At 27.2% G+C, this 22,710-nt stretch overlaps 4 protein-coding genes across 5 annotated transcripts; 2 read left to right on the top strand and 2 right to left on the bottom strand.

The window, feature by feature from the left end:
* The first annotated feature begins 1,831 nt into the window (after positions 1-1,831).
* Positions 1,832-2,894, top strand: LOC129606366 (trafficking protein particle complex subunit 5). The gene is made up of 4 exons (XM_055516670.1): positions 1,832-2,206; positions 2,261-2,387; positions 2,450-2,632; positions 2,684-2,894. The coding sequence occupies exons 1-4, from the start codon at positions 2,055-2,057 to the stop codon at positions 2,780-2,782; spliced, it is 561 nt and encodes a 186-aa protein (XP_055372645.1). The 5' UTR covers positions 1,832-2,054; the 3' UTR covers positions 2,783-2,894.
* Positions 2,895-3,096: 202 nt separating this feature from the next.
* LOC129606367 (NADH dehydrogenase [ubiquinone] 1 beta subcomplex subunit 4) lies at positions 3,097-3,702 on the bottom strand. Its single transcript, XM_055516671.1, has 2 exons — positions 3,483-3,702; positions 3,097-3,372 (listed from the first exon to the last, which is right to left on the bottom strand). Exons 1-2 carry the CDS (start codon positions 3,606-3,608, stop codon positions 3,160-3,162), a joined length of 339 nt encoding a protein of 112 aa, XP_055372646.1. The 5' UTR covers positions 3,609-3,702; the 3' UTR covers positions 3,097-3,159.
* A 3,532-nt stretch (positions 3,703-7,234) lies between these two features.
* Positions 7,235-8,553, bottom strand: LOC129606407 (translation machinery-associated protein 16 homolog). Of its 2 annotated transcripts, XR_008696763.1 has the most exons (5): positions 8,425-8,553; positions 8,157-8,304; positions 7,868-8,089; positions 7,431-7,682; positions 7,235-7,368 (listed from the first exon to the last, which is right to left on the bottom strand). XR_008696763.1 is itself a non-coding variant. In XM_055516730.1 (4 exons), the coding sequence occupies exons 1-4, from the start codon at positions 8,425-8,427 to the stop codon at positions 7,489-7,491; spliced, it is 567 nt and encodes a 188-aa protein (XP_055372705.1). In that variant the 5' UTR covers positions 8,428-8,553; the 3' UTR covers positions 7,235-7,488. The 2 variants fall into 2 exon arrangements, 1 of the variants encoding a protein (XP_055372705.1); XM_055516730.1 differs by having other exon boundaries at positions 7,235-7,682.
* Positions 8,554-10,165: 1,612 nt separating this feature from the next.
* Positions 10,166-17,236, top strand: LOC129606272 (clustered mitochondria protein homolog). The gene is made up of 7 exons (XM_055516503.1): positions 10,166-10,424; positions 12,622-14,075; positions 14,134-15,987; positions 16,048-16,173; positions 16,225-16,440; positions 16,508-16,719; positions 16,774-17,236. The coding sequence occupies exons 1-7, from the start codon at positions 10,349-10,351 to the stop codon at positions 17,036-17,038; spliced, it is 4,203 nt and encodes a 1,400-aa protein (XP_055372478.1). The 5' UTR covers positions 10,166-10,348; the 3' UTR covers positions 17,039-17,236.
* Positions 17,237-22,710: the final 5,474 nt, after the last annotated feature.

The following is a 22,710-nucleotide window of genomic DNA, read 5'->3' as shown; positions in this document are numbered from 1 at the left end:
AATATCACAGCTTTTATAGTTTCTGAGGTATAGCCAAATAAATTTGAAAGTTATATGGTAGGTACCCGAGCCAGTACCTCGATCATAACCAATTTAAATAGGTTTCTGGCAAATGCCTATAATAAATCATTTGAAAATGTGGTGAACTTAGCTCAATTAGTTTTTGAATTATACTTGGGACAGACGGAAAGACAAAGCTAAATCGACTAAGAATTCGACGCTGATCAGAAATACATATATATGTACTTGAGTCCATAGCTCAGACCATTATTTCTTAGCATTACAAACGGTAAGGCAAATGTAGTATACCCTTCGAACATACGTTCGTACGGGTGTAAAAAATGAGAGAATGGAAAAGTTATTAAGGAAAAGCAAATTTTGATAGTTATTTTGTATGAAAAACGCTTTATTTTGAAAAAGGTCGTAAGAATTTTGAAAGATATTATTACCCGTATTATGTCAGACTCAACATCACCACATCAAAAAATATGATCGCATCACATCTGCATAAATTTTCTATTATATTAGACTAGTGATACGATAATAATGTTACACTGGCAGCATTTACAAAATTCTGTTAATATTTTTTTTCCACTAGATGTTTTTTAGGTTAACATAAAAATAAAGTTAAATACGTACATAAAATAAAAGAAAATATTTTATTTATTTTCGCGAAAGTGTCTTTGTTTTTGTCTTACATGTTAGTTTCAAATGCGGATGAAGAGGATAACTCAAACAGAATCAACCAAAAATGTATTCGAGATAGCTCGAATCCATTGGATTTGCCAACAACCATGTAAGTTTACATTAAAAGTATTGTTTGAACTCATTTGTTTTTAAAACGAATTTCTTTAATTTCTCTAAATATTTTCGAGTCTCGAAGGATGTATTTAAATTCCTATTCAATATTATTAATATGAAAAGAAACTTCAATACGCTCGTCATTTGTATTACCCATATTAAATCTAAGTGGAGTGCTTCGTTTTTTTTTTCAGAATGGACTTATCAAAGAAGAGGAGGGTTTTTTCTCATGATTTTCACTAGGCATTCAATAGTTTTATATTGTTGAATTTTTTTTACTTAAAATATGTTTAAAAACAGATAATAATAATTTATTTACAAAAATAAATTCCTAATTATGTTTTCTTATGCTTTTTTCATTTTCGGTAAAATTAGGGGTATACAGCTCGTATACTTCTTTATATTGAAATCATAACTATCGCGAATAATTTTGATGGGACAAAAATATCATTTGATTCGATTATTTGTTGTAAAAAAATTATTATATAAACGTCAAAATTTAACATAAACGATACTTTTTACATATTCGCCTTCAATAAATAATACGAAATAGAAAAAAAGTTATATCTATCACTTTTTTTGTCTGACTTGAGACGAGTATATATTTCTTGCATGAAAGTAATATTTCTGGAAATTGCGTTTTTTTTTTCTATTCATTTTATTGAACAGAAACGGACTAAATGTATGCGACTCTGTCAACTATAGTGCTTGCAATACAGGTATGCAAGGGCTGCCGCACGTAGATGCCGCACCAAATTTTTTTTAAATTTTTCGCAAGAATATAAAAAAATAAAGTGGCGCGGAATAAAATAAAAATGTTTTCGCTGTATAAACCAAAAATTAATACTAGTTCATTAATCGTAACACATATCATAAATACATATACTAAATTTTATAACTTTTTTTTTCGCGCTAAAGTATTCTAGAAGAATATCAAAATGGCAACTCAGCTGTTTTTTAATTTAGGGCTGATTTTTTTTGCACCGTCAGTCTAGGTTTAATTCGTCTATTATAACAACTGGTGTTTTTAACCGAGTACTCTACGTCTCTACCAATCATATACATATGTAATGTAGTAACGTGTTTGTATTCTTGTGGTTGCTGATTGATTTTTTTATTTCCACAAATTTAAAATATGTAGTAGATTAATATGTATATGTATTACATAGTTTGAAAGGAATTTTTGAAACCAAATTAAATTGATTAATTGATAAAAAATTTAAAACAATTCTTTCAAACTGGAGGCTCTCAAGATGTCGGCCTTAAGGCCGAGAACAAATATCTTAGATAAACCACTTAGCCGAGGTAAAAACGAAGTTTCGCAGGGTATATTTGCTTTGTTGTTCAGTGAAATAGTTCAATATTGTCAAAGTAGAAGTTACACAGTTCCAGATCTGCAAACAAAGTATAAAAATTTCTAAGGAAACTATAAGTATCACCAGATAACCCCTAATTTCAGGCTGCATGACATGGGACAAGATGTAGGTGCGCGAATTATTGATTTGTATTTTGTTCGGGAAAGAAATTCTAAAAGAGAAACAAAACTAACACAAATGCTATTGTTCATTAAAACAACTTTATGGAAAGTACATCTTTAATGCAATTGATATTTACATATGTATATAAGCGTTATTGTATATTGTTTTAGAATTTGTTTGGAAAAGAAGCTGAAAAACTTGAACATGCCAATGATGATGAGAGAACATACTACATTATTGAAAAAGAGTCTATAGTAAACACGTTTATAAGTGTACCGAAAGATAAGGGGTCACTTAATTGCGCTAGCTTTGTTGCTGGAATAGTTGAAGCTGTACTGACACATTGCGGATTTGTAAATTTTTTCTAAGAATTGTTAGGAAATTTCATTTTTGCTATTTTTTAGCCATGCAAAGTTTCGGCACACTGGCATAAAGGCACAACTTATATGGTTAAATTTGAAGACTATGTAATTACGAGAGATAAACAATTGGAAGATAAATAAAAGCAGTGTCATTTAAATTTATCTTTATGACATGAAAATCTGTTACTATAAATTTTATGAAATAGAACATATAACTTAATAAACCGACGAAAGCATGTTTATTTTAAAGCTATTTAGTAAAGTGTTTGAAAGAAGTGTTGTGGCGTTTATTTTACATAATATTAGTTCTTTTTAGTTTATTAATCATAAACAAAATTATTTCGAAATGCGGCTCGGTTTTTAAGGATTTTTTTCTTACCAGCAATTTTTTTTAATTTTGCTAAAGAATCAATCAGAAAATTAACTACTTTTTTAAATAAAGAGAAGTTTAAAAGTTTTGTAATCTTTACTTTAGCCGTTTTATTCTATTTTAACTTTTTGACAATATGTATTTTAACTTAAATATATTTAAATTGGCGGTCTTTATAAGCAACTTGGCCTGTTCTATACTGCTTTTCGCGTCCATCACGTTCAGTTTTCATCATCCAGGCGTAAACTGCTATTGGCAAAAATACAGCGAGCATTCCTACTTTGAATGATTTATACGTCGGTTTGAAGTGCTCATAATGGTTTACTTTCATAGCTTGAAAGCGGGCAACTCCAGCATCAAACTATATTCGATAAATTTTTAGTACAGAAAACTATACCTCAAATATTCTCATATACACTTATGACATCAAATATTTCTTTTCTAAATAACGATGACATAACTTATACTTACCAGTGTACCACCTTCCCCTGTACCATGACGAAATGGATTTGAGCTCTGTTTAAGATACTCCTTTCTCAAATCCATAGCTTTTTTATGTTTTTCTAAACAAATTTGCTTCTGAGCTTCGCTTAACATTTTTATAATGTTTTGATTCTGAACTATTTCCTTCTAAAAAGAATGTAACAGTTCAATCAAAATTAGATTTGTCAATTGCCAAATGAAAAACTACGTGACATAAAATGTCAAAAAAAAAATATAAATTAAGTTATTATTTACAACAATATTAGAAAGAGTTTGCACATCAAACCAAAGTACATGTTTATTTAACAAGTAGTTTTTTCGTTTACATCACTTTAATGCAATCATTCACCAATATATGTACAAAAATTCCCTTAGTTAAAAGAGTTAGGCAGTGTACCTTCTTACTTTCATTTTTATACATATAAGAATTATTAGTAGATCGAAAGTGGTCGCAATATATGTTTACCTGTTTTTATACCCGTACGAAGGTATGTTCGAAGGGTATACTAAATTTGCCTTACCGTTTGTAACGCTGAGAAATAATAACCTTACACATAGACTCAAGTATATCTTTTTGATCATCGTCGAATTCTGAGTCGATTTAGCTTTGTCTGTCCGTCCGTCCATCTCAGCAATAACTCAAAAACTAATTGAGCTAAGTTCATCAAATTTTCACAAATGATTTATTGTAATAAGTACAAGAACCCTATTTAAATTAGACGCGATCGGAGTACTTGTTCGAGTAGCTGCCATACAACTTCAAAAGTTATTTGGCTATATCTCAGAAACTATAAAAACTATGATATTGAAATTTCCCACAAGCGAATATATTAGTAGGGTCAATGTTAAAAGTTGCTGAAACTACTTGGCTGCTTCTGGTAACTGCCATACAACTTCAAAAGTTATTTGGCTATATCTCATAAACTATAAAAGCTGTGATATTGCAATTTTATAGAAGCGCATGCATTAATAGGGCCAACGTGTTTAATGAAAGTCGTTGAAATTGCTTGGCTCTTTCTGGTAGCCGCCACACAATTTCAACCCCGTACTGAAATTTTGCAAAAATTAATATAGTAGTATGGTAACTTAAAGTTATAGTCTGCCCCATAGTCAGCTATGACATATTTATTTGCTCTCTATTTTTTCTCGTTTTATAATATATAAACGCCACACAAAAATATTATTTTCGAATATAAATTATAATGAAAAAATATTGAGCATTTTAAAGGCCCACAAAATCATTTCTGTAATTTATTTCAGTACAAGGTGGCAAAAATCCACGTTATAAAATCAAAGGGATTTAAAAAAAATTGGGTGTTACAATAAAAAAAATAAATATAATTTACTTATATAATATATGTAATTTTAAAAAATTATAAATAAAAAGATGAATAATATTAAAAAAATGTTAAATTTGTAATTAATAATTGTCGATAAATGGAAGAAATTTAAATTATGAATTTTTATTTCAATCTTTTCTCTATAAAATTAAAATACATATTTCCTATGACAATACACACACAAGTAGTATATTGTTTTAGTAGTATATTTCATAAAGTATGAATCAATATGTATGCACATTTTTTTCTTTATAAATTGCTTTATTTTTAGATCATTACTTAATACATTCTGTGTATTTACGAGTACATGAACATGTACATACAAACATAACAATACATGAAATTTTAAACTCATTCCATTCTATAAACTCATTCCATTTAAAATCTATTTCCATTACACGTTCGACTGGTTTTATCTTTTCAACTTTTATAAAATAAAAAATAATATATTATGAAAAATAAATTATTAAATAAAAATAACGAAATTTCTACCTAACTTAACGTAATTTTATTTCATTTCACTATTTTTGATACACTCGTTTGTTGACAATATTTTGTTTCTTTCTTGCCTACACAACTCTTATTAGCATCTATTTCTTAATAAAATGAAATATTATGAAGTGTCAAATAAACGAAAACTAATGGTTTGTAACGGTACGAACTACTTTTAAAATAAATACGCTCTTGTTACAAACGGATTGTTATTTTGAAAAAACAAAAAAGCTGAATTTTATCTGGTTGTCTCTTATTTTGCTCCGAGCATTGTCAAAGTCGTAACAAGCAACAAATTAGATATACTAAAAAAAGGAGCAACTTTGTTTCTGTCTCACTTCCACTTTCTACAAAATCGTATTGTGAAAAAAAACATAGTGAAGCCAAAAACTTCGAGTAAGTCTCTTTCTTTGCTCCGAGGATTGTCAAACTGAAATTAACATTAAATGCCAAATTTTGTTGTTTTTTTTTTTCTAGAAAATTATGCGTCGCCATATAAAAAGTAAAAAAAGAATTTGTTTTTTTTATTTATAAAATTAATGCAGTTTATAAATAAAAATCTTTAAATATTTAATAAGTGTTAAAAAAAGAATATTATTTTATTAAAACTTCTTAAAAAAAATTATAGCAAGTGAAAAAAAGAAAAACCTGTATAGTTTTGTTTTCTTTGCAAAAACAAATAGTTTTTTACACCATATACATGCAAGTATTATTCACTTCAATAATTAAAAGAAATATTTATTATATTGTACTTTGATTAATTCATAATTTCTAATTTCATTAAGTTTTTAATTTTGCAAAGAAAACATAAGTTTTTGTTTTGTTTTAAATTAGAATTACTTCGGATGATCATTTTACCAGGACCGATTTTTTTAAGCAAAATGAGTTTGTGTTTGATAATGCTACATTTTATTACAAACAAATATTGTAAATGGTTTTTTTTTGTATAATTACAGTTTTCCTAGAAGTGATGAAATGAGATATAAATAAATGAAGACGTCCCGATGTTGTTGAATTCAATAAGTCATATAAGATAGCGTGAATTATTTTCATATATTCTAAAATATTTTGTTTTAGAATGAATTAGTGTGTGAAGTTTAATTAATGAATAAATAAGAAAACGACAACATACCATCTACTTCAGTGAGTAATAACCATCATATTAATCAAAATTTGTTAAAAATAATACTCTTTTAGAATCATTAAGATTTATATGTATTTATATTTATTGTTATTAACATTGTTTAGAGTTGTTCGGTAGAATTATCAAACAAAACTCGTAATATAAATTTTTTAACACAATATCTTCATTTTCGAGGGTCATAAAATATTGTGATATTAAAATAATTATAAATATTTGCAATTTATAAAATAAATTTATTCAAAGAGAACAAAAAATATGATTTTATGAATATTTAAATAATTTTTAGTTTTTACTTTGAAAAAAAATTTTATCCTTCTTACAAATTACACATATTTTATAGTAGAGGCCAGAGAAGAAAGTAAAATAAAAACGCTCCTGTTACGACTCTGACAATGCTAATCTCTCTAAATTATAAAGATAGTCAAATTGTACTGTAGTGCAAATTACATTTTTAGGGTGCATTTTGAGGTTGGACCATGCTAGAAATGCACCGAAATATGCTAAATTGGCATCAATGGGTTATGTGATATAAAGATAATAGAGAATTGAGAAAAAAAGCTTCTGAATGATTCATTGATTACTGAAAATATATACATACTAATCCTGAATGAATGAATTTTCTGTTCCACAAACTCAATAAAAGTTACTTTAAAATTCTGGTAAAAAACTCTTTACTTAATTTTAGTTGTGTTATTGTATTCACATAGGTATAATTTGAAAAATGTTTTCAAATGTTTTAAAAATCTATTTCACAAAAACATGTATTACGGATTTTTAATAAAATTTTTATTTTTGTAACATTTTTTTTATGCATGTTGATAGTACCTACCGACTTATATTTTGATATCATTAATATTTTTCCTTGTAACCAAAAATTGAGGCAAATTTTAGATGCACCCTTATGATTTTCGAAAAAAAAAAAATTAAATAAAAGCATAGTGAAAACTATTTTCTTTTTACGTTTTAACTGGCTTTTGCCTGTTAAATCTCCTTTAATTTAAATATTACACGTTCAGTTTCAAAACTCCATTGATTTACCTTCTTCATCTGGTGGTGTTATTACGATTTTGGGTTTTTCTATTTGATTTTTAGTTAATTTTTCAAAAAATTTTTTTGATATTAAATCCAATTTCATATGTTGTATATTTATAGCGCTTCCATCCCATTCTTTTAGAATTTTGAATTTTTCAGAATCGCATAGATTAATCAAATCTAAAATATTTTTATATCGTTTATTATAAATCCATATATTTTAATTTTTTTTTATAAATATATATATGTACATCTTTTTTTAAACCAAAAATCCGCCATTGTTATGTGAAGTTTTGAATAGAAAACTAATTTCCACAAATCAAACAATTTTACGCGATTTAAGTTAGCAAACCCTAGATTCTTACCTATTCCACCGCTATTGTATTCATTTTGTTCCCTTTCTAAAGTAAATTTTATAGCATTTTGCCTAGCTATATGTTGATTTCGTCTATTTTTACTTATTGATTGTTTCAAATTAATTTGCTCAATTTCTTCGTCAAATCTGTGGAAATACTTATCAATTAAGTTTTTAAATTCTTCTGGTGTTAATGGGTCTACTTTGTCTTCTATATGTTGTGAAAACCATCCTGCAATCAACAAAAATTAATCAAAGTAGAATTGTGAGATTCTCTTTTGAACAAAAGATCTAACTACCTAGTTTTTCGCCTATAATAGATGTTTTGATAACATTAGCAAGTTTGTTTTTATTTCTGTTGTTGACTTTTTTCGCTTTTTTGGCTAAAGCCAATGTTTTTCTTGCGTTAGGATGTTTACATTTTTCTAATTCTTTATTTAGATTCCCCTTAAAAATTTAAATTTTCATTAATTATATTTAAGAACGCATTATATTTAAACAACATATATTAAATAATTAAGCTAAATATCAAGTCATTGCTTTTTCAAAAAATTAGTAAATATTTACCATAATTTGCAAAAACCACTAGCTTAATTTCAATTTAAACATGTGAGCAACTGGCATGGCTATGGAGTGTCACTTTTAGTGTTAACTTTATTGTCAAATTTCAATTACGATGTACGATAGATGGGAAGACATTTCGCACTAAATTGATAATTTGCCATTGTGATGGGACTTTAGCGATAACCTGACCAAACTTTTAAACAACTACATACATAATTAAAAAAACTTTAGTTCTGTTAAAAAGCAATGAAGTAAAACTTAATTTAAATAAAATTACATATTGTTTAAGTAAAATCTAAATAAAATGAAACTATCTTCTTTACTTTGACGTTTTTTATAAAGTTGAAACCTGAAAAAGAAAAATAAATTTTTGTACGAGTTTTTAGTTTTGAAACGCAACATGAAGAACATAATATATGGTAGTTAGTAGTTACCACATAGAATATTATATTTAATATATGTACATTTACAATATGTGGATCATATTTCTAGAAAATGTATAATTATTGCAAAGTTGAATTCAGGCAACACAGTAAAATACTTTATCGAACTACTTTTGATGAGAACTCATTTATTTTTTTTACAAACAGTATGCTTTGAGAGTATGCTCCTATTGAATTGTCATCTTTTGAACTTTCAACTTCCAATTTTGTCTTGCTTATTTTTATTAAATCTTCACCAAAACACAGGGCTCTTCTATGCTCTATATGATATAATCTTTAACCAAAAATAATTTTTATTGCACAATTTGCGGTAACCCAACAGATGCAAGGCTTTGTCATATATTTTTCCTTGAGCAGGATTTCCACTGCTTATTCGAACTTCCGGGCAAATTTTTAACCAATCAATTTTAATTTTACCAGCATAAATATAAATATAATGCTCATTCATAAAATCATTTTTGAGTTAATTTAATTTAATTTAAAATTGGTTAAAAAAAAATAAATTTTGACTGAAGTTGTTTATACATTCGTATATATATTCCATATATAGTCAACACTTTTTGTTTAATAAAACAAAATTGACTAAGTCAATTATTTGAAAGTAGAATAATCTATATTTCTACTTGCACTTCTGATTTGTGTACTAGTCAGTGTTGTTAATTTTACTACAATTGTAGTATTTTACTACATTTTAGCATTCCATACTATCGTACTACTGCTAAGCCATTTTTAGTACTTTTTGAGTATACTAGAAAATGTGATTATTTGTTTTTGTTTTTGAAAAGTTCATTCGTATTTTTTACAAAAAACAATTTGTACAACAAAAAAAATTAAATTTTTTCAAAATTATTTCCCAAAAAAAGTTTATATTGTTAATTTTTGTGCTCGCGCTTTATATAATATTGTTATAAAAATTGACAATCGAAAAAAAATATCAATACGTTGCCTAGGCGCGTAGCTGATTTAGGTAATCTGATTTAAAATGTACGGGTATAAAACAATTTTTGCACAAGTGCTTCCTACTAAGCGCCTTACTTTTTATTTGGTGTTGATGATAACCGCAAATTACTACCCTTAAGCTCTCCATACTTCTCTTTTTGAGACAAAATACTACTGAAGATAAGTTGAAATCAACAACACTGGAACAAGTACTACTTTCCGTATGTCTGGACTTTGAGTGGAAATGCACCTTAGTGAGTGAGGTAAGAATGATTATAATCTTGTCAGTATATGAGGAACATCCCTGACAAAATTTCATCTTTTACAACAAAAACACTCTTTCATTCAGTCGCTAATAAAACTCTCAGCGGTATACGAGGGTGGAGGTGCTGTTTTATTTTAAAAGAAGATTTTGCAAAATAAATATTGGTTTATAAATCTTAGTTGAATCAATTCTTTGAATTTAAACTAAATACAATAAACAGACCTGCTTTATTTAAAAGTGTTTTGTAAATAAAGGTGAAAGTTGTTTGTGATCTAAAATAATGGCATTAGAGTCTGAAGAAAAACTTTCAGCCAAAAATAAAGGTGGTACTGAAGATACTAACTGCAACAGAAAAGGTTTATATATTTAATTTATTATATTGATAAAGTACAAAGAATTTTACAAAAATTGAAGTGTTGCAGGGTAAATAATATCGTATTATTTAATATAATAGTTCATATAATAATGTTACGTAACAATTTTTTTTTCTTATTTTTGAGTACATATTTTATTCAGCTGAAATTAACATGCTTGTTACTCTGTAGGAGAAGAATTATGAGGTCTCATTCTATTCCATGTGGTCTTTAATTCTGTGTGTGCAATAGCAGTCAAAAATTTTCCTTTTCAAATGCAATACTATGTATTTATTTAGTTATAAGGTTTTTTACATTTTCTGGGAACGTCAATAAAGAAATTAATTAAAAAATTATAGTTTACTGAAAAGTAGCACGTGCTTTGAAGTTGCTTTATATGTACATTTTAAGTTGCCAAAATTGCATATTGTAGATAATGCTTTGACAAAAGTGCTATTGTGTAATGTGTTTTTTACATTTTCGTTTTAAAGATACACTAGTGTAAAAATTGCAAAATTTTCCTAATTAATCATTTGCAAAATAATGAACTTAATTTCTTATGAGAATATATGTGCACATACATATATGTACATATATAATTTACCTTGCTACTTTAAGTACCAGTATATTTAGGGTATATGTAAGAGTATGCGCACTTAAAACAGACAATTTGGAATAAACTGCGGAAGCAATTTTGATTAGTAATATCATTTTAAGGCACTTACCTTTACTAAAACTTATTCACGTGCTCATTTGTAAATGTGCAGGTACATAATTAAGTAGGTATTTGCAATTGCTATAAAGTTACCTACATAACCTACATACATATGCATATATTTATCAATTGCATACATATATTTATAAATAGTTCTTTCTTTGAAATATGTAGGAATGATAGTGTTGAATACATATAATTTAACTAAGTAAAATTCGCATATAATTTGGCTTAATAAGTGAGAGTTAAATATAAGGGACAAATGAATAATTTGCATAGGTACCTATGTAAGTTTGATTACAATTGGATTCATTTGCAAATAACCGCGCATCGGCATAATTGTGGACAAATTAAATTAAACATCACACATTATTGAACTTTTAATACTGTGGCAGTAATACCTGTTTATCTACATATGATTTTGTGGAATACGTTTTGGTAGATGATAGCATTCCTATTGGTTTTAAAAAGCAAATATCTTTTATACTACATTTTAAAAATTTATTTGCTAAAGTAGCTGGGTATAAATATAGTTATCAATGATACCTTGCTTTATTAGGTCTGTCTGGTATAAGAAATTTTTTAAAAACTTTATTAAGTTTTAGTTTGCAAAGCGTTTGCTGTAGTATTCAAAATAAAATTGAGAGAAAATGACGACGTCATGTTTTCTCAATGTTTAAAATTTTTTCAAGTTTTGCAAAATAAAATTTAGTGTTTTAAAAACTTTAGAATCATTAAAGCTGTCAAAACGTAATATGTTTAAATTTTAAGATATTATGTTTTTTTTTCTTTTTCCTGAACATATTATGTTATTTTTTATCCATATACTGTTTATGTTGGATAAATGTTTGGAAATTTGACGCTTATTACATTTGAAAATTGAATTTTCTCAACTTTTCCGTGACGGTTTTCTTTTTTAAATTTCCATTTTCAAGTTTTATGCCAGACAGACCTGTCAACAATAAGTTACATAAATTTATCAAAGATACTATCACTGCCTAATTGTAATTTTTTTTTGAAATTTTAATAATTACTTTTTATTATGAAAACTTCCTGGACCATTCTGTTTTAAATTTTCTAAAAGTTAAAATATATACATACATATTAAATAAAAAAATTTACATAAATTTTACTAACGAAAATTTTATAATAAAATATAAAATATGTTAAGTTGATACGTCTTACCACCTTATTTTATATGTATTATGTGAAATATCGTTATAATTTAAATGGTAATCTATTATCAAAATTGAAAATGCGTAAAATGCATTTAAAAATAATTGAGCTATCCCAATATAAGACATACACATACAATATCCGTTCTTACTATGTTAAAACAATTTTTAAATTGATGAAAATTCTAAATTCCTTGGCGAAAATAATTTATGGCTTGATATATTTGAAATCTTCACGTGTAATTAAAATTGTTAATTTTGTATTTTTTACCTATCTATAAATACTTATAACTAAATTTTTTTCTTTTAGATGGAAAGGTAATTGATGAAAAAAATGAAATAAGTGATGGATCAGATATAAAAGAAATTAACGGTAACGAAAGTAGTGACGATAAGAAATCCGAATCAGAAATTAAAGAAAATAAAATTGAAGATAATGCATCGGATCCTTTAGAAATTTATCAGGATCCTGGGATTACTGTACATATACAAAGTCCCGGAGCTGAACTACTCTCAATTCAGGTTTCCAGCATGGAATTAGTTCAGGAAATTAATCAACTTTTGATGGACCGTGAAGATACTTGTCATCGCACATGTTTTTCTTTGCAGTTAGATGGAGTAACTTTGGATAATTTTGCTGAATTAAAAAATGTTGAAGGCCTTAAAAGTGGATCTGTAATTAAAGTGGTTGAAGAACCTTATACTATGCGTGAGGCTAGAATTCATGTACGGCATGTACGGGATTTATTAAAGTCTATGGACTCTTGTGACGCGTACAATGGGGTGGATTGTAGTTCGCTTACTTTTTTAACGGCTATTACTCAAGGGGATTTATCCGAAAAGAAAAAATCGAGACCGGATAATATAGAATGTTCTCCACCCGAATATATTTTACCCGGATCAAAAGATCGTCCGATTTTGCCACTTCAGCCAGGCGCCAAAAATTCTAAAGGACCACAAGCATTAAAAGTGTTAACAACATCTGCGTGGAATCCTCCACCTGGTCCACGAAAGCTTCATGGGGATCTAATGTATTTATATGTCGTAACAATGGAAGATAAACGTTTTCATATATCAGCATGTCCAAAAGGTTTTTTCATTAATCAATCGACAGATGAAATTTTCAATCCAAAACCTGACAATCCAAGCCACTTATGTCATTCTTTGATTGATTTACTTTCACAAATATCTCCACATTTCAAACGAACATTTGCACAAATGCAAAAAAAGCGTACAATGCGACATGCTTTTGAAAGAGTTGCAACTCCTTATCAAGTTTATACTTGGTGTTCGCCTTATTTGGAGCATACAATTGATGCTATACGTGCAGAAGATGCGTTTTCATCTAAATTGGGATATGAGGAGCATATTCCCGGTCAAACGAGAGATTGGAATGAGGAATTGCAAACAACACGTGAATTACCTCGCAAAACCCTTCCTGACCGTTTATTGAGAGAACGAGCTATTTTTAAGGTTCACGGAGATTTTGTAATTGCGGCTACTCGAGGTGCTATGGCTGTAATAGATGGCAATGTTTTAGCTATTAATCCTGGAGAAGATGCTAAAATGCAAATGTTTATATGGAATAATATATTTTTTTCTTTGGGATTTGATGTTAGAGATCATTACAAAGAGTTTGGAGGAGACTATGCGGCCTTTGTTGCTCCGCGTAATGATTTACAGGGAGTTAGAGTCTACAGTGCTGTAGATTTGGAAGGACTTTACACATTAGGAACAGTTGTAATAGATTATCGTGGATATAGGGTAAACAATTTGAAGTATAATTTTAACTGTTTGTTAAGTATAATGATTTATTTTTAAGGTTACAGCTCAGTCAATTATTCCTGGTATTTTGGAAAGGGAACAAGAACAATCTGTAGTATATGGATCGATAGACTTTGGAAAAACCGTTTTAACTCATCCTAAATATTTAGAACTTTTAACCCAGGCTGGTCAACACCTCAAAATACTACCTCATTCTGTTTTGAATGATAAAGATGAAGAAGTTGAACTTTGCTCCTCAGTTGAATGCAAAGGAATAATTGGGAATGATGGACGTCATTATATATTGGATTTGCTAAGAACGTTCCCACCTGATGTCAACTTTTTAAGACTTTCTGATGAAAAACTAAGTGCGGAATTACAAGCTGCTGGATTTCCTATCGAACATAAACATAAGTTATGTTGTCTAAGGCAGGAGTTATTGGAAGCTTTTGTTGAAGACCGTTATGTGCAATTCATCAAATATGCGGCACATCATTTACAAAAAATTAGTACAACAAAAAAACCAGAGACCGAAGAACATGAAAGCGGAGGGAAAAAGGAAAGTAAGCTACTGGAAAATAACAACGTCATTGAAAAAGATGATGAAACACAGAAAGTGATAGATCAAAAATCCAACACCAGTGAAAATCAAAACATAGCAACTGGAGCTATAGACAAGAAGATCGAAAAATCAGAGGAAATAGACGGAATTCCAAAAGGAAAAGAAGCTGAAGTTAAAAAATTGACTGACACTTTGACAGAGAAAGGTATTACTGATGAAAAACAAGCAGCTGATGTAGTTAAACGAGCCTGCGCTGCGGTTCAGTCTTTAAAAGAATATGAGTTTGACTTTAGATTTAATCCAGATGTTTTTTCTCCTGGCATTAAACATGTTGACAAATCCGACAGTACATGTTCTTTAAAAAAACAAAAACAATTAGTTAAAGATGCTGCAGAGTTTCTAGTTCTTAAACAAATTCCTAGTTTTGTGCAAGAACATACTGATCATTCATCAGCTCCTATGGACGGTGTTACTCTAACTGAAGCATTACATAATCGTGGAATTAATATAAGATATTTAGGAAAAGTTATTCAGATATTAGCCAAGGTTCCTAAATTAGAGTATTTGTATCAAATTGCTGTGCAAGAGCTAATTATTCGGGCAACAAAACACATTTATTATAATTATATGCAAAACACCGAAATGATGAGTTTGTCAGCCGCCATCTCACATTTTCTAAATTGTTTTCTTACTTCTGGTTTAGTAGTTTTGCCAGCCTTAGGTTCTGATGAGCTAATAAAAACAAATAAACGCCGTAACAAACGCAAACCAGGAAACCGAACTACTTTATTTGGTAGTGATAATAATGAGTGGGCAGGAATTACCCAAAGATCTTTATGGCAACACATAAAGAAAGAAATAAAATCATATTGGGATTATGATTTAGGTTGTGATAGTATTGAACAAGTTTGTGAAAATTTTAAGTTACAGCGTATAAGCATGCTTCGTGGCTTTTGTTTAAAAGTTGGAATTCAGATTTATTTACGCGAATACAACTTTGACTCGCGGAATAAGCCAACCTTTAGTGATGAAGATATTTTAAATGTGTTTCCGATTGTAAAACATGTTAACCCAAGAGCTTCAGATGCATATAATTTTTATACTACTGGTCAAACAAAAATTCAACAAGGTTATTTTAACGAAGGATATGAACTTATTACTGAAGCTTTAAATTTGTTGAATAATGTTTTTGGTGCTATGCATCCGGAGAACGCTCAATGTTTGAGAATGTTGGCCCGATTAAGCTATATTATGGGTGATCCACAGGAAGCATTAACAATACAACAAAGAGCCGTGATTATGAGTGAGCGCGTAAACGGAATTGATCACCCATATGTAATACTAGAATATGTAAGTTTTTAAGCCAAAAACTAATTAAGTATTACAAAGAACCTTTTTTTTTACTTTCAGTCACATTTAGCTTTATACAGCTTTGCAAATGGACAAATAAGTACAGCTCTTAAACTTTTCTACAGGGCACGTTATTTGGCGTTATTAATTTTTGGTGAAAATCATCCGGACATAGCTTTATTAGATGTAAGTAATAAAGATTTTAGGTAAACTTCAAATATTAATGTAAATTTTTAGAGTAACATAAGTTTAATTCTTCATGCTGTTGGAGATTATGAAACTTCTTTAAAATTTTTGGAGCATGCTCTAGCGCTGAATATTAAATATTTTGGAAAAAAATCCCTTAAAGTGGCAGTCAGTTATCACTTAGTTGCAAGAACGCAAAGTTGTATGGGCGATTTCAGATCAGCCTTAAATAATGAAAAAGAAACGTATGCTATTTATAAGCAACAGGTATTTTTGAGTTCAAAAACAAATGAATATTTTTTAATAACAGAAGGAATACTATTTACAAATTTAGCTTGGTGAAAATCATGAAAAAACTCAAGAATCCTCAGAGTGTCTTAAAATACTTACACAACAAGCCGTATTTTTGCAAAAGAAAATGAACGACATTTACACAAACGGCAAATTAACAACTGGACTTCCACCAATTCATATTCAACCGCCAACGATGGGCTCAGTTTTAGATATGTTGAATGCAATCAATGGAATTTTATTCGTTCAAATAAGGTAAATGTGACCTTTTTCAACGTATATTTATATTTAATGAACGTTATATTTTAGTCCGAAAAATATGGCTAAGCTGCGTAGCGAATTGGAAAAACATCAGAATAGCGAAACAGCTTCAACCGAAACTTCAGAGTCAATTAAAAGAATAATAACAAACGCCGCTTCCAAAGTTGATCAAGAGACTGAAAAAACTACAGATTTAACTTTAAATGCAGAAGATGAATCACGTTCTAGTATAATTAAGATAGCAAACGGATCTACCACAATATTAGATGAGAAACAAGAAGTTTCAGTGGATGCTGTTACCGTTACAAGTTGAATTCTATTAAACACGTATAAAATAAAACAGTAATTGCATCAAAAATTTTTTTTTAATGTACTAGACTTTAAGTAATATGTCATTTTGAAATACATTATACATAGTTTCACAATAGAATATTAAATCATACGAAAATCCATTTTCGATACTATAAAATATCAATTGAAAGAAATAAAAGCTAAATATATAGAAGAATCAGAGCAGTTTTTAAAAGAATTTTAAAATAGTTTTTAAAAAGAAAATGATATTAGATTATCTTTATAAAGTTAAACTTTTCCTAGCATATATAACAAGCCTAATTTTATGTAAAAAGTTGCAAATATTTTGTTACAATTTTAGAAAACGACTTACATACATATGGCTCAAGGTTTGCAAATCAATTTCCACATCATAATTTGATTATTTATTTGAAGGATATATTATACCCTGTCGGACATATTTGTAATCCCGTCATTTTTTTAAATTAAAATGCTTTTTATTTTATTTTGCCTAAAAAATTTTAGTTTTTAAAGTGTTGGGATGCCTCTCATGTCAAAGAATTTGTCAGAAATTTTTTCGTATTTCGGAAAGTAATGTCATATATATATGATAGATATATATGGCATTATCTAAAAATTTTGCTTAAATTTTTAAAACTAAGTATATTTAAAACAATAAAACATGAATTTATTATATTTGAAAAACGAAGAATAAACCAGTTATCTAGTTTTGCATATAAGTAATTCATCTTTTTACTATTTAGCTAGAAAGAAATTTTTGCACATTAGAGAACATAAATTTTTGTTGATTTTCTTACTTTACAAATTTTTATAATGTGTTAATAAAAATTTCATTCAAAAGTGGATTTATTTTATGTTAACCCTAACAAAAATTGTTATAAAAATTGCTCTGTAAATAAAAAAAATGCGTTATTCTATGTATTTTTTTGAAAAAATTACCAAAAATGTCATTTGAAATAATAGAAATTTTGAAGATCGCATATTCTAACATTTGAATAGTAACTCTGTTTCTTTGGTCAATTGCCAATTATTAGGATCAAAAAATAATTTGATAATACCATATATGAAATTGGATTTGTTTTACTATGTAGCACTATTTAAATTTTTTTATCTAGTCAGTAACATTTTTACATGTAATAGTAAAGTTCAAAAAAGTTGTTAACGTGCAGAATTAATTTTTCCAAAATTATTTGGTATAATTTTAGAAAGAATATTTGGCTGAACAGTCCAAATAAACATTATTTTAACAAAAGTTTTATGTTTATAACTTATATTTGTAAATTTCATAATATATAGCAATGATTCATTGCATAAACTGCAATTAAGTGAATTAAATTATGGAAACAAGACAAAAGAATTTGGTATTGTCTAATTATGATAGCAAAGCATTTAATTATCGATTATATCAAATTAAACAATAAAATCCGATTTACATAAACAGATGAATAACTACAAGGCCGTAAATAAAATTAAAAACGCAAATGTCGAGTAAAACGTTTTTTATATTTTCTTTTTGCAAATTGTTGTTACTTCCATTTAATTATTTTTCTTATATTTTTGTGAAATAAATTGTTTGATTTTTTCAAATTATCTGTTTGATTTCAGCAGATGAAAAAAGAAAAAACAAACAAGTATAAAAATTTAATGTAGTTGTTGAAAATTATGTAGTTAGCATTTAGTAAAAAAAGAATAAATATATGCAATAGTGCAAAACAATGTTTTGTTTTTGTTGTCCTTGTTTCTTCTCTTTTAGTTAAATTTGGAACCATTTTCTTTAGAGGTATTACACGACAAATGTTTGTACCTGACAGAGCTTTTAAAATGTCGTGCATGTTAAATTTGAAGCTTTCTGACAAAGATTACACATAATAGAGGATCGTATCAGTACAATAGTGTTAAGAGCAATTAAAGAACGAACAATAGTGAAAGAGCAGTTAATAGAACGAACAAAGAGAATAATCATAATAATGGAATCATAATGGAAATGTAGTGTGAAGTTGAACAGGTCTACATTGCTTAATAAAGTTTTAATAAAAATCCTGTCTTAAAATTGACATTTTTTTGCAGAATTAATTTTGGGATTTTAAAAAGTTTTGTTGAAAAATATGTTGTAATCTCAGTTTTTGCAGCACTGGTTCGGTATTAGAATTTGGTTATCAAGAATGCTAATTTTATTTTTACCAATAAATACCCACTCCTTTCGCAAAGAATTTATTTTTCGTTTTAAAAATTTAGCAAACTTAATCTCCATGAGTAGATTCGAATTTTAGTTCCCATCTAATTAAGTTCTCGAGATAGGATATTTTCCAATATGACATTTTAAGTTACGACAAAATATCAAACATTTTTTTATTTTTTTGTCAGATTATAGTAGTTCTTGAAAGTAGTTCTTGAAGTAAAAATCTATACAGAATTTGACTTTAAGGCAAGTCTAAAGAACATACTTTAATAATGAACTCTTTCTAGTTAAAAATAGTCATTAGTTAAAAATACAAATTGAAATGATATATGTATGTACGCATCAACTTAGTCAGATTTTATTTTTTATATTTAGTTATGCTACAAAATTGAATTTTTTTGGTTTTGTTATTATATTTCGTTGTTTTTTCTAAACTTTGCTCCTTTTTTTTAAAAAACGGATGAAATATAATATAAAATAGTTTGTCTAATTCACTTTTTGTTTACATTTTTTTTCTCCTCAAACGACAATTCAAAAAATGTATCTCGAAACCTTTATAAAGCTGAGAGCTTTTAATTTCACGTATTGGAGAATAAATAGTCTAGCTCTAACAATTCAGATCAATTGATATTTGCTAGTTTTCGGAAAATTATTGCTTATTAATGAGCATGCTGCCTTGTAAGTTTTGTCTAGAAATAGTACGTTAATAGTAACAGGTGAAGTTGCCAATGCTACGGTAAAGTTTTTGTAGTAACTTAAATATGGAAGTGTAAGAATTTTTTGCAAATTTCAAGTTCTTGAATGCTGAAATTTAATTGCAATTGAACAGTTTTTCAAATTGGAAATATATACATATGTATTGTTTAGTAATAATTTTAAGGTAGCTTGATATTTGTAAAGTATGTATATTAATAATTTCCTCACACATACATACATATATAAATGTGTAACTTACATTGTTTTGATTTATTAAATATTTTTAATTTAGTTCAATTTGAATTGTAGCTATAATTACTTATTTTTTTCCCTGCAAATTAGAAAAGGCAATGTTATTAAATAAAAAAAGTGGCATTATTAAGATTTTTTTAAAACAATAATTTTATTTAATTTTTTTATGTATAGTTAATAAATTTCATTTTTATCATAAATTTATCTGTTCCTTCAAAGACATTGGATTTATATATATATATATATATATATATATATATATATATATATATATAAATATATACATACATATGTTTATAATTATTACAATGTTAATGATAATACATATTTATATTTGTTATAATATTTATATACATATATGCATATACATATTATATTCATGATATTTATTAGTTTAATTTTTTTAGTATTAATTTTGTCAATACCTCTTTCCTTTGTTAATTTATTCGTTTAAATACTTTTCTTTTAATACTTTTTAAATTACTGAATTTTTAAAAATTGAAAAAAAAAATTAAATTTATATTATTGTATTTGTATCAATTGTTCAATTAAATTAAAGTATTGTAATATATTGTAAAATTTTTTTCTCCTAATTTAAAAATGAATAAATATTAAAAATATGCTATTTATCATAGTTATAAAATAACAAATAAAATAATATTTCTCTTTGCCAAAATATGTCATTTACTTTGTTTGATAGTGTAGAAAACGAATTAAAAATTGTAACGGAGTTCAAACAGTTTTCATTTGAATCTTACAATTTATATTTTTTTTACATAGAATTATTTTTAATGAATTATTTATTACAATCATAAAGCGATAACTTAACATTATAATTTATATCTGAAAAATTCCCATTTTTAAAAAGTTAATGTCTGCACTACGAAAATAGTTAAAATATTTATTGAAATGTAGACATTCCGGTTTTTAATACTTAAAAAAAAAAGCTTCAAAGATTTTTCAAAATATGTGTGATGATTCTGAGTTCGCGTTTTAAAAGTCTATTAATTTTCCAAACTCGCAGCCTTTGAATGTTAAAATATAAAAAAAGATCACCAAGGGATGAACGTTAAAAGAATTCAAAATACCCAAGAAACATCATACAATATAATATTTTTGTATTAAGTAAAACATTTACGTTTATTTTTTACATATTATTTGTTTTTCATAAAGAAAAAGGATCCTTTTTCAACGTCAGTTGAGCAGTTTTTTGAATGAAATTGATTGTTTGAATTCTTTTAAGAAAATTTAAAAAATTTCAGCTAATAAAATTTAACAGTTTTGTTGAAATGCCGTAACCAGGTTTGTTTTAATGCTTGTGTTCTACCCATACAATTTATTTAGGCCCTTCTTATGATCAGCGAAGCGAATGAAATTTTTGGCGAATATGAATTTTTGGTATTATGATTAGCAACTTTGCCTTAATTTTGGCCAATGAATTGTCAAATCTATCGAATGAAAATTCTGTGTGACAAGCTTGGCGAACGAAAAATCAAATTAATACATAAGTGTTTTTTCTTATAGGATATTATAGCATTTATAGTGATATAATGCAAAAATCTAAACTATCTGTAAAATAAGTTCATAAAATTCTACAAGTTATTGTAAAAAATAATGAAATATTAAAATATTAATTTAAGCGCGAAAAACACGAACCAAACACAATTTGAGCATTTAAATAAATTAATGGACAACAACCCCGTAATAGCTATAAGATAGAAAAATTCAATTGTTTTTGCAAAACAACAAAAACTATATACATACGTCTGGTGTTAATTATTATTATTTATTCTTATTATTTTCGGTAGGTTTTCTGACGTCTTGCTGTAGCAACATTTTGGGTCTGGCGAATGAAAGCATTCGCCGATTATAATTTAAAATATCATTCGATTCCCCTAGTTCATTCGACTCGCCTCGTCATTCGCTTCGCCGATCATAATAAGGGTATTAATTTTGTATTTTTGTTTACAATTTTCAATATTCTTCTCGTATTAATTTAAATTTCATAAGCTCTTATGGAATATTATTGTATAAAAAAGTTATGAGTGTTTGCTCTGTTTTAGTAGAAAGATTATTAAATTTAGTACGAAGTTAAAAGAGGGATTAATTTAGCTAGAAATTATCGACAAACCTCATAGCATAACACATGTAACGCGTTTCATTCCTACATTCAATACAAAATTGCTGAAAACAATATCTTGTCTGTACATACAACAAGGTCAAATGTTTGGGAGATGTAATAATGTGCCATAAATAATTTTTTTTTATTTAAGCCCTTAAAATTTTAAATACCACCACCAATTTTTGTTAATTTGTAAAAAATCAAAAATATTTTAAGTTATCAATTTAGAAATTTTAGCAGCATTTTTTTATCGAAACAACCTTCATTTTATAAATTATTTTTTACAATAATATACTTAAAATTAAAAAAACCAAGAAACAAATATTAAATAGAACATTATACTTATAAAACAACATGATAAAAAAAATAAACGAATATATAAAATTTTTACTCATAAATGCATCACTTGCGGTAATGGGGTATT

Source organism: Condylostylus longicornis, unplaced genomic scaffold, assembly GCF_029603195.1.
Source record: "Condylostylus longicornis isolate FDR11 unplaced genomic scaffold, ASM2960319v2 ptg000018l, whole genome shotgun sequence".
Lineage (NCBI taxonomy): Eukaryota > Metazoa > Arthropoda > Insecta > Diptera > Dolichopodidae > Condylostylus > Condylostylus longicornis.
Note: the sequence above shows the minus strand (reverse complement) of the source record. Positions and strands in the feature narration are given on the sequence as shown.